Source organism: Brachypodium distachyon, chromosome 1 (assembly GCF_000005505.3).
Source record: "Brachypodium distachyon strain Bd21 chromosome 1, Brachypodium_distachyon_v3.0, whole genome shotgun sequence".
Classification (NCBI taxonomy): Eukaryota; Viridiplantae; Streptophyta; class Magnoliopsida; order Poales; family Poaceae; genus Brachypodium; species Brachypodium distachyon.
This window is the reverse complement of record NC_016131.3, coordinates 8224029-8235864: the sequence shown is the minus strand read 5'-3', so window position 1 is coordinate 8235864 and position 11836 is coordinate 8224029. Positions and strand designations below refer to the sequence as shown.

Here is an 11836-nt window from a genome sequence, read left to right as displayed (position 1 = left end):
TTCCAGCCCAATTCAATTCCTTGCTTCTCAATATCTACATCCAAACAAAGACTCAGAGTTATTTCTAATGGAATGATGTAAAAGTTATTTCTAATTCGCCATAATGCCGGTCGTAGCATTAGCTGTTACCGAATTTTGTCTTTCTACGCCACCCCCAACCACAACCAGGACTAACTAGTCAAAACACCACGCGGAAAAACAGAGCCCCCACGTCGCCCTCCTCGGCGACCTGGGGGAACCCTAGCGCCGCCGGACTCTAGGCCCCCTTCCTCCTTCCTCCCGCGCAACGCCGCCGCCGGAGGGGTGCCGGCAAAGCCGGGCACGCCCTGGGAAGGTGGCGGCGGGGCGATTTTCCCCCCTCCCCTGCAGGCGCCGGCTCTTCCGCGGAGCCGCCAGCGCGGGGAAGGTGGCGCGGTGGGGCCGGCGCCCGGCGGAGGTGTGCGCGCGCGAGGCGGCCGGCGGTGGCGCAGGCCGCATCGGGGACCAATTCGGGTGGCAGGCCAGATCTGGGCTGTGGTGTGGCTCCGCGGGCGTGGTGACTTGGCTGGCCGGCTGTGGGTGGGCGCTGGAGTGCGTGTGGCTACCGTCGTGTTGGCCGTCTCGGTGGCCAGCGGTGGGCGAGCCCGATCTGAGCGTGGCGTGCGGCGTGCGGCCTGGGAGGGGCCCGAAGCTGCGGTTTGGCTTGGTGGCCGACGTGGGCGGGCCTGATCTGGTCCTGTGCGGGCTCGATCTGGGCCTGGCGGGCCTGGCCATGCTGCCATGTTCCATTGTTTGTGTGGCCATGTTGGCGTGGCCCGATCCGGTGCGTGGGGCGATTGCGGCGCCCTGGCTGGTGCCCGGTGGTGGTTTGGCGCGTGGCGTTCGGCGAGCTTCGCCGGCGCTCGCTGTGATGCGGTGGCCTCTTGCCAGCCTCAGCTATTCGCTCCTGTCCACGGTGGGTTTGGTGGCTGCGGGTGAAAACCCAACATCAACGGGGTCGGTGCCGGCGACGACGGCGTCCTCGGGCGTCGCTTCCTTCTTGAAGGCGTCGCCGTGCAGCTCCGCCACATCCCACCCTTCGCAAACAAGGTGACTCCGAGCGAAAGCTCTGGTCCGATTTCCGGATCGGGTAACGGCGACGTCCTCGGACGCCGCGTCCTCCTTGGAGGCGTTGCCTTTGGACACCTCGTTTGGCAGTGGAGTTTGCTTGCTGTGGTCCTGTTCAGGAAGGGCGACTTTGCGCTACACGGGCTTGCTGATGCGCGAGCCGTTCCCTTAGGGGCAACCTCTTCTAGCTCCGGTCCATGCAAGGAGCCGTTCACTGTTCGGCGTCGTTAGAACGGAGGTGGTCTTCGTCTTGGCGGTAGCGACTTGTTATTCGGTTTCTTGTGTTTGCTCTTTGTCAGGGTTTTTCGCACGGCTTTCCTTGAATAAGCCGTGCATTTGTATCAGTTTTACTAATAGATAGGACCAACTCTATTCTTCTAATCGAATCACGGGATCGACGGTTGTGTCTAATTTTTTATTTCTTTCTTTCAAACCGTACAACCTACGGAGGGAATATTCTGCTATCCAGCTCCGACATACGGTGGGAGTATTCACCAACACGGGGACAGTATCCTTAATCCTTCAACATATCGAGGGTGGATTCAGTGAGAAAAGAAATTAAAACATTTTGACATTGGTTCAGGTAAGTTTGATTTCATGTAGTATGTACATAGGCGTATAGCAGGACGGATAGCCACAATCACCAGACACAAATTTTTGACGAACCCTCCAGTGTTTCACCGGTTACAACTCACGTGTGCCCTGTTGCACAACTCGTAGAACACAAATTGCATCACTACAACACACGTTTCGAATATTCTCGCTACAGCAACGCATGCAACGATGACATCAAGTTTTGACCAATTACTGACAGGATAGGACGGACAGTCTCACCGTGAATACACGGTCGTGAACCAGAAGCACGGCGGCTTGTATCCCTCCGCCCTGGGAAGGGACTCGACGACCTCAATCTTCTTGTGCTTGCCGGCGAGGCTGTACGCCCACACCCGCGTCTCGCCGTCCAGGTCCACGGCGTAGTACACGGTGTTGGGCCTCAGCCCGGGGCACTGCCTCGTGGACGCGGACACCGCGCCGGACGCGTCCACGAGCACCGCGACGTCGCCGATGTCCTCCGCCTCCTCCCACGTCTCGCCGCACTCGTCCAGCAAGCGCACCACGAACCCCTCGCCGCCGGCCGCCGCCACGGGGCGGAGCAGCTCCACCTGCATCAGCTCGCCGCCGCCTGGTGTCTCCACCAGGAAGCTGCGCTCCACGTACGAGGTCGGCCGCCGCGTCACGGACGGGATGATCTCCGGGGACGCGGAGCCCAGCCCGCGCAGCTCCGGGAAGACGTACACCATCCCGTACCGCGTGTTGGCGTAGAGCTGCCCACGGTGGAGGGCCAAGTCGACCACGGCGGGGATGCTGGTCGGCTTCACGGACTTCCACGAGTTGTCGCCGGGCCGAGCCGTGGCCCACTGGTTGCGGTGGTGCGGCTGGCGGTAGATGGCGACCACCAGAATCCCGCCGTCAGGGGTTGGCACTGGGACGGCCTTGTGGATCAGGCCGTCGATGCAGCAGACACCGGCGCGCTGCTGGTGGACACTGAGACCGGCAGGGGTCCTCTCGACGCGGTCGACGAGAGGGAGCGTCGCGACGTGGGGCAGAGGCATGCGCCTACCGGTGGCGAGGTAGAGCAGATGCATGTCGCCGAGATCGTCGGCGGCCACGATCACGCCGCGGGAGGCTCCGAGTGGCACGAAGCCGCGGCGGTTCGCGCGGCCGAGTTGCGCAGGGAGGGTGACGACGGGGACCTCGCGGTCGCAGCAGATAAGGAGGCGGCTGCCGTCCGGGTCGGGCGCGTCGGTGGGGAGGATGAGCCAGGGGCGGTCGGGGCGCGGGCGGCCGCGGCCCGACGCGAAGGTGGCCGCGGCGGCGCGCCAGGACGCGCAGACGGCGCGGAAGCGGAGCAGATCGAGGGAGGGGAGGCGGGGGACGAGGAGGAGGAGGAAGTCCTCGTGCAGCCCCGACCAGTCCGCCATTATTTGCAGCTTCGCGCGGTCGCCCGGTGAGGATTGCCGGATTTGAGGTTGGTTTATACTGGGGAATCGATCGCGCGGGTGCAGAGTTTTGCGGAGAGCGGTTGCCGATTTTGGATATGGGGAATTCTGGGTTGCTTATTTCCCACGCGGACGATTTCTGCGTATTTCGTAAGCTGGTGATATTGCTACGTGATTGGGCCGGGCGATGAATACTAAACCCTCCATGGAAGGCAGCCCAATTCAAGCATTTCCTGGCCCAGGAAAATCCAGTTTGCGCTGGGTCCTACACGAGAGGCTTCAGTAGCGCCCGGGCGGCACATAGCGATTTCGCGAAAACCCGCTCAAAAAACAAAAAGCAATTTCGCAAAACCAAACCTGCCTCTTCCGTCGGTCTCCGGTGGCTTGAGGAATCCGGACACTTGCTATCGAACAGAGACAAGAGACAGACCGAAAACGAGATTGCAGAGCAGTTCCGTACCATCTACTACTCCGCTATTCAACCATCCCCATCCACCCCCGTTCCGCTGAAATCAGCCACCTCCCCTCCAGCCCTCCGACGACGACGACGCCGCCATGCCGCCGGCCGGTAGGCTCACTGCGGACCAGCTCAGTTTCTTCGATGCCAACGGTGAGCGTATCACCGCTCCCGTCTCATTCCCCTGACCTTTAATCCCTCCCAACAACCGGAGGCCCCAATTCTAAAATTAGTGTCGGAAGCCCTAATCCTAAACCCTAATCGTGTGTGGGCTCTCGTTGGTCGCAGGGTACCTGGTGCTGGAGTCGTTCGCGAGCGCGGAGGAGGTGCAGGTGATGCGGGACCGAATGGCCGAGCTCGTTGAGGGTTTCGACGGCGCTGAATCCAGTGTCTTCTCCACCAAGGACCATGTATGTCGCGATGCCTCTCCAGCCACGCCCTATCTTTTCAGGGATACTTTTCATTGTTCCTTTTCCTGGTCCCGGATAACTAACTTTGTAGGCGTGTGCCATACTGCCATGTAACAGTTCTCCAGAGAAGTAACTTCAAATTTCATTTGCTAGATTTGATTTTGGTTCTTCGATTTTATGCCTCCGTGCTGCACGAGCTCTTTCAAATTATATTCCCTGAATGATTTTGTTTTCCAATGCAGCGGCAGTTGAAGGATGATTACTTCTTTAAGAGCGCGGAGAATATATCTTTCTTCTTCGAGGGTATGCGATTTATGTTGCCTCGGACATCTGGGAACGAGTTTCCATTGTATCTTAGTATCAATTAAGAATCATCAATCAGTAGCACTTGCCAGTTATGCTCTCTGAACTAGGAAGTGCTATGTAATTTGTTAACCGGAGAAGATCTGAGTTGTTGACTTTACATTTTGCAAACTGTGCTGCTAGTTCTGTTCTTGCTTTACACCCGAGCTCTTGACAATAATTTCTTTCTTATTGCTTTGCTCTTCGTATGACCCCAGAGAAGGCATTTGGAGATGATGGATGCTTGAGACAGCCAAAGGAACTTTCCATTAATAAAGTTGGGCATGGTTAGTATTCCCATTGTGCAATCAAATTTTGAGAGAAATTATTTGACATGTTTGTCTTTAAAATCATGATTGGTTGGTTCTTGTGACTGCTTCTCTTGCATGGCCCGAGAACCTGTTGTACAATGTTCTACATATAGTCTAATTGTCTACTAGGATGATTTTGTATATGATGTTAGTCTAATTTGTCTACTATGATGATTTTGTATAAGGAACAACAAGGACATGTCCTATTTCACTAAGAAGTGAGAATATTGATATCTCCTTTTATGATGGTACTAAGAGACATGTTATTTTACCTCTTGGAGAGTAGGGCAGAAGATGACAGAGTTACAGTTGATTTAGAGTGGTGATGATAGTTTTAAATTTAACCATTGTGCTGCGTTTGAATGGATGCTGTTGCTGTTATCTTAAAAATTATTTGAAGTTCAAACTCACATTTATGTCTGATGCTTTCAGTTAGACAGTTACATTAATTACGTATCTGGAGTCAAGTCAAATGTGCATGTGGTGCAGTTTCTATTTTAATCTGGAGTTTATTGTCTTTCCTGGTTACATTTTTATCTAGTTAACATGACTATTATGAGTTAACATTCCCCGTTGTTGGGTGGCTTCTCTTATTTATACATGCTTGTGTATTTGCATGATATTGCATAATATCTTCACTATTGAGATATCTAACCTTCACCGTGCTGTATGTTATGCAGCATTACATGAACATGACCCTGTGTTCAAAAAGTTTGCTTTCTCGGAAAATGTTTCTAGCCTGTTCTCTTCTTTAGGGTACAAGAGACCTGCAGTTATTCAATCTATGTACATCTTTAAGGTACCTTTTGAATTCTCTAGTTTCTTGTTATGATATGCACGCTGTTTGCATGATTGGTTTATTTTCCTTTTCTTTGCGTATCAGCAACCAGGCATTGGTGGTGAAGTGGTGCCGCACCAGGATAATACTTTCCTTTATACAGAGCCTCTATCTTGCACAGGATTGTGGCTTGCTCTTGAAGATGCAACGATAACCAATGGTTGCCTATGGGCAATCCCAGGATCACATAAAAGTAAATAATCTTGCCAATTCATTTAATGTAAAAGTCCTGTGGCTATCATGTGATCAGTTACTTATTATTTGCATTGTTTTGGACCAGATGGTCTGAAAAGGCGAATGATCAGAGATGAAAATGGTACTCATTTTGATCGCCCCTCCCCATCTTATGATCAGAAAGAATTTGTACCACTGGAAGTAAAATCTGGTGATTTTGTTGTTATTCACGGCGATCTTATACATCAGAGGTGAGTTTTCCTTTTTATATCGCAGCTGCTTACTCATTGCATTCCCATCTTTTGCTGCTAACATGCTTTATCTTTCTTATACAGTTTCGAGAATCTTTCTCCAGTGTCAAGACATGCACTGAGCTTACATGTAGTTGATACTGAAGGATGTAAATGGTCGAAGGACAACTGGTTAGTTCATGATTGCACCATTGGACAATGCTCCAAATACAATCATATTTAAAAATTTAATTGCTCAAGATATTATTCAGTATTCACATAATTAACTGTCAGAATTAGAAGTATGTCAAAACAGGCCTAGTTTGCACTGAATGTAGCAAGCACTTGTCTCCTCTGCTGATTTTAGATAGCATAGTCATCTATCGCTGGCACAGTTTGTGTAATAGTTTTTTAGTAACTGAGAGTTACCCTCGAATAAAAATAGAACTCGAATACAGTAGTTGTCTGCTTATTTGTAATGCTGTCCTTACCATCTGCCTAAGAGGCTATGGCAATGCAACTTTCTTTAGGAGCTAATAGTGTTCTTGGTCTTGTTAATGTCAGGCGTGGTACTTGAGGTTATTCAGTTGCTGCTCCAATGAACTAGTGCTCTCATCTTATAATTAGCAGTTTGTGTGTGTTAGTGAAGCATATGCTGTACTTATTCAACATCATGGACATACCTAGTGATGTGTTTTCATAGACTCGGTATTGATTTTCCTCATTTTCTGATCGGCTTTCTCTATGCTTGTTTTTCTCAGGATACAGAGGAAAAGTGCACCTGAACCGCTTTATGTATCTTAGCTCAACCGGTTACTTATATTATGGCAATAAAATGACAGAGCTCCAGCAAGCAGTTCCCAACGGTGGTGTCAACTGCTTATCCCCGTAGTTTCAAAAAAAAAAAACTGCTTATCCCCGTCGCACTGAAATTTGGGAACGCTGCAGGGCAGTACTGGTCTTCTTTGCTTTCTTTCAGACGTGAACAGTGTAAATATTTGCTACCGTGTTTTCATGGATATCTACTGTGCACCAAATGAAGGGAGCTACACTTGACTATTTGTTCAAGCCTGAAGTGAATCCAACTTCCTTCAAAATATGTCGCAGGCGGCCTTTGTTCGTTGCATTGCACTGTATCTGTTTGGGATTCACAAAGTTGATCAAATTACTCGTTTTGGTTGCTGTCAAAAAAAAATTACTACTCGGTTTGGTTCGGAGCAACGTCAACTTGAACTGCTTTGATGGAACGCGTAACGTGATAGGACAAATCTGCTGAAGGTTGGCCCCGCTGCGTAACGTTAGTCACTTTCAAACTTGTACAGAGGACCGACCATCGGTCTCAACGAAAAAGGAAATCACAGTAGGATCAATCACGCATGACACGTACACGTATATAGCAGATGCATGTGATGTACCGATGTGTAGGCAAAAAAAGATCGGAACCAAGTAAAGATGTACTCGATCGTAGTAATCGTATCACCATATGCTTTTGTCGTAAGTTTCGGCACGGCACTGCCGAGCTCAGCTAAGATTCTGGTCACGCCCATGTGACCTCTACGCGCGCGTTTGCCGACGCGAATCGTGGCAGGACGACACACCGTGACACCAAGCAAGCAAAGCATGTACCACCCACCCACCGCGCAAGTTGTTGCTTAGGGCTTGTGCAGGACCCGGCCGGCGACGACGGCGGCCTGGATGACGATGGTGATGACGTCGATGACCTCGTCGATCATGCACTTGTTCCCCTCGAACGTGCCCGTGCCGTCCCGCAGCTCCCCCAGGCACTCCAGCAGGCTCTCGTTGCACTGCGTGCTCAGGTAATCATCTGTCCGGAGAAAAAGCGAGGCAGATTAGTTCCGTCAGACATATATATGCACAGGCTGCACAGCTACACAGTTGATCTGTTGATGGATCGATCGGTCGATTAAGCTGTGCCTGATTGATGCAATTAAGATGGATGAGGATCGATTATTGCCGCGTACTCTTGGCCTGGACGCAGTTGTCGTGGTGCATGCAGCAGGCGTCGAGGGGGTCGCAGGGCCGCTCGCCGGGGCACCCGCTGTAGAGGATGCCGCAGTACTTGCCGTACCGCAAGAAGGGCGCCGCTGCACGCGTATCAAAGATCATGTAGAGAAGAAGAAGAAGAAGAACACACTCGAGTACTTGACTGTGAGCCACGTACGCCTACAATTACTAACGAACTGAAGAAGTAATGCATCTACACGGAACAGAACTGAAGTTAACACACGTACTCGTGCAGTGGTCGGACTCGCACGTGCGGCTACACGCCTGCTGCTTGCTCTGCGTCCGCCAAGAATTAATCGAGATTAATCATCAGCTTGTTTGATTAACTGACAAGAGAAGATATGAACGTACAGCGTAGGCCGGGTACGTACCACGTCGTCGCCGGCGTACTGGAGGCCAACATCTAGCGCGGCGGCGCAGCAGGCAAGGAGCCCAATAATCGCCGCGAGCAGATGCACGCGCAGCCGCCCGGAACCGCTTCTGGCGTGCGCCATCGATCCTCGATCTCCGAACCCCCTCCCTTTCCCTCGGCGCCTGCAAATAAATTATACTGCGGTCCGCGGATGTCGTTGCTGCTGCCGAGGCCGCGACGAGATTTATGAATTTATCTAGGGGGAGGGGAAGGGGAAGCGACGCGCACGGCGAACTCTGGAAAACTGCAGTTTGCACTGCAGTAGGCACTGATTTAGAGAGAGAAATGAAATGAAGCTGAGGATAGGGAGATGCATGCATGGGGGCATGGGGCGCGTGTAGTACGGTTTTTTGTTGTATCCGGCTCGTGAACCGCGCGGGACCTTTGTTGCCTAGCTCACGGGTTGCCAGTTGACAGCGCGGGGGAAGATGCCGTGCATGCACCACGTCGCGACCGACCGATCCAGCGTATGCATGTGTGATGAGTCCGATCCAGCGCCTTCCTTGATCTTTTTTTCACGGGGTGGTGCCGGACAAGTTTCTTTCGGCGGAAATAATAGTTGGATGATTGGTCGCTCGATCCGGATTTGAGTCGTCGTTGATTTATGCTTTTGTGGTGTCGCGCTGCTGCGGATGCTATGTTCTTGGTCTTCGTTTTTCAGCGGCTGACAGCAATAATTCGATATGTATGCCGGAGAGGGAGGACCGGAGGACACGAGTACTGCCCAAGGCCCAAGGCCGAACAGTTGAGGCCCATAGTTAGGCAGCCATACAAGAAAGAAAAGTTTCTGAAAATCCTGACATGGCATGGCCTTCACAATCTCGGGCTCGGGCCGGTTTAAGATTTGGCCTGGTCTGACAAAGATGAAAAAAGAAAAAAATTGCAGTTGTGCTGCCTTTTCAATTAGAAGGAAAGAACAGAGTCAAACTATTACAAACTTAGACAACATCGGGTGCAAACTCAAAATAAGGAGACAACATAGCCAACTTAGACAACAGCTGGCAACGAGCAAACAAAAAAGACTACTTCTCCCTTGCCTCCATCAGGAGGCTGAATTCATCCTCAATCACATGACATAAAACAGCGGCAATCATCTCTTTATGCTGATGTACTCTGCACTTTCTCTCTTTCCATAGATGCCAAGCCATGAGTGCCGCCATGGAAATCTCCTTGTCCTTTTGGAGACAAAGATAATGTCGTACGGTGACATAGCGAAGTTTTAGCATAGCTCAAGTTATAATCATACGGTGGACAGCCACACCAATCGAGCTTTCTGGAGAAAAGTATGGAAATTAATACTAACAGATTAGACAATTGACCACAGTGGTTTGGGCAAGATTAGAACTATCAGTAGAACCTGGGAAGGAAGTTGCAATGACAAATCATGCTCCTTTCGGTGCATGTGATGAGATGAATCACTGTTTGGAGCTAAAATTGGAAGCAAATAACACCAAGTACTGAAAAGGTCATCTCATCAAGTATGATGGCTGCGTACCACAAATGGGATTAAAAGGAGCATAATAACTTGAATGAGCTGATAAAATGAGAGGCCTCTTGTACTGTTGATCATGAGGGTGTTCCGTTCTTTTAGTTATTTTATCAACTGTCGTGGACAGTCGTACACTCATGAGGAGGGACAATGAAATCTCATCCCGAATTTTGGTCCACTCAGCAATGAAGTCAAGAAAATAAACATGCACTACACCCTAACGCAGATAAAGTGCACCTGAAAATACAACATCAAAAGAAGTCCAGATGTTCAACTGAACCTCCGTCTGTATCGCTCAAGCTCTGCCCCTATTCTGAAAGGCTTTCGGCATGTTCCCGCTTAAGAAATCATGTCCCTCTGCTTGTAAATAACCTATTACGTTATTCTTAATGCGAAGACGACACTTCTTTATGTTGCTCAAAACAAAAACAACTTCGCATTCACATATATACGAAGTATTACATATCGATGAAACAAACACAACAACGCGGAAGGTATCAACATATACAGTGGCAAACTAAGATATTATGAAAATATTCACAACAACGCGGAAGGTATCAGAAGGAGCGACCACATGAAACTACTCCATTCGAGACGTGTATAGCTTCTAAAGTATAACCAAACTTATAGAAAAAGGTATCAACATATACGGTGGCAAACTAAGATATTATGAAAATATTCACAATGGATCCAAGGATCTTCATTTGAAACCGCAGATGCTTTTTTTTTAAGTTAATCAAACTTCCCAGATTCTAATTTTTTGATAAACTAGTACTCCCTCCGTCACATATTAAGTGACTCAAATTTGATCAAATATGGACGTATCTATATCTAAAAAGCGTTTAGATACATGTAACAAAAACTCGTTTAATATGTGACAGAATGAGCAGTTACTAACGGAAGCAATGCATTGTCCGATGAATAAACAAAAGCAATGCATTGCCCGATGAATAAACAATGCAAAGTGATGATATCAACTCGTTTGCATGGAGATGGAGAATAGTTCACATATAATAATAATAATACTACTGATCATGACCTAAGTTGTTTCATGGCTCAGGCTCTAATCATGGGGGAAAAAAACTAGCTTCATGAGCACGCTATTGATCTATTGGTGCATGTAAAAGAATCTTGTTGAGGTAATCAGTGCTCGAGAAACAATAATTTGAACTCCTCGTCAGTTGTAATGCACGTTTTCCGTTGTAAGATGTAGCATTGCAAAAATGTACTGTATGAAAGAAAGCTTTTTCTGTTTTCCCAAAGCAACGGGACGATTGAAAAGGAAATGGTTAAGGGAAACTTCCTACTACTATTTTATCGAGACTAGAATTCTGAACTGCTCATTTTGACAAGTTGGATACCGAGTCATTTCAAAACTGAACCTAGATAGGTTAGTCAGAAGCCAAATTTTAACTACTGTCCGTGCCAGGACGTCAGGATCGAACGGGAGAGGAACCGCGAAGAACATCCACGACAACGACCACCGGATGAGCAAGTAAGATCCAATGCAGTTGCTTCTTATCGTTCCCAAGTAATTAAGGCGACGGCGAGAGCTTTTGTCGGATATCACAAATTAAGAGGCAACAGATGATCTAGTTGCTACTTGGTAACTGGTGTTGAGATGAAAAAAATGTGGAGACACTCTCTCTCCGTTCCAAAACACAACTCATATAGATTTGTGCATTTAGACCAAGGCAACTCTCGTTTCTAGTGTCTGACCATTCATATTGGGTTAACAGTATATGTATATGAGTAGTTATTGGCCGGGTGCGGGTACCAAGAGAAAAATGATGTGTGTTTTGGAACAAATGAGAAAAATCTATATGAGTTGTGTTTTGAAACGGAGGGAGTATAAAGTTGATCCCCACTAAGTGCAATTAATGTTTGCAAGCTTGACATGTAAGATGTCCACATCATCATCCACACCATGCATATCATAGGCATTCAAAGGCTCCACATCACCATCCACGTCATGTGTTGTTGTACATGAGGAATCCATTTTGGCGGTCCATTTGAATTTAATATTTTGATATCTAAGATTCTTCATCTTCATGTTGCATAT

General features: G+C 48.9%; 3 protein-coding genes across 3 annotated transcripts; 1 reads left to right on the top strand and 2 right to left on the bottom strand.

Moving 5' to 3' along the window:
- Positions 1-1627: 1627 nt before the first annotated feature.
- On the bottom strand, positions 1628-3309 carry LOC100832284. Its single transcript, XM_003559467.4, has one exon. The coding sequence runs from the start codon at positions 3066-3068 to the stop codon at positions 1917-1919; it is 1152 nt and encodes a 383-aa protein (XP_003559515.1). The 5' UTR covers positions 3069-3309; the 3' UTR covers positions 1628-1916.
- Positions 3310-3477: 168 nt separating this feature from the next.
- LOC100833021 (phytanoyl-CoA dioxygenase 1) lies at positions 3478-6947 on the top strand. Its single transcript, XM_003560712.4, has 9 exons — positions 3478-3696; positions 3832-3953; positions 4196-4256; positions 4514-4582; positions 5287-5405; positions 5490-5637; positions 5725-5869; positions 5954-6040; positions 6610-6947. The coding sequence occupies exons 1-9, from the start codon at positions 3642-3644 to the stop codon at positions 6650-6652; spliced, it is 849 nt and encodes a 282-aa protein (XP_003560760.1). The 5' UTR covers positions 3478-3641; the 3' UTR covers positions 6653-6947.
- Positions 6948-7195: 248 nt separating this feature from the next.
- LOC100831994 (phospholipase A2 homolog 3) lies at positions 7196-8598 on the bottom strand. The gene is made up of 4 exons (XM_003559466.4): positions 8245-8598; positions 8101-8149; positions 7831-7953; positions 7196-7673 (listed from the first exon to the last, which is right to left on the bottom strand). Exons 1-4 carry the CDS (start codon positions 8365-8367, stop codon positions 7501-7503), a joined length of 468 nt encoding a protein of 155 aa, XP_003559514.1. The 5' UTR covers positions 8368-8598; the 3' UTR covers positions 7196-7500.
- Positions 8599-11836: the final 3238 nt, after the last annotated feature.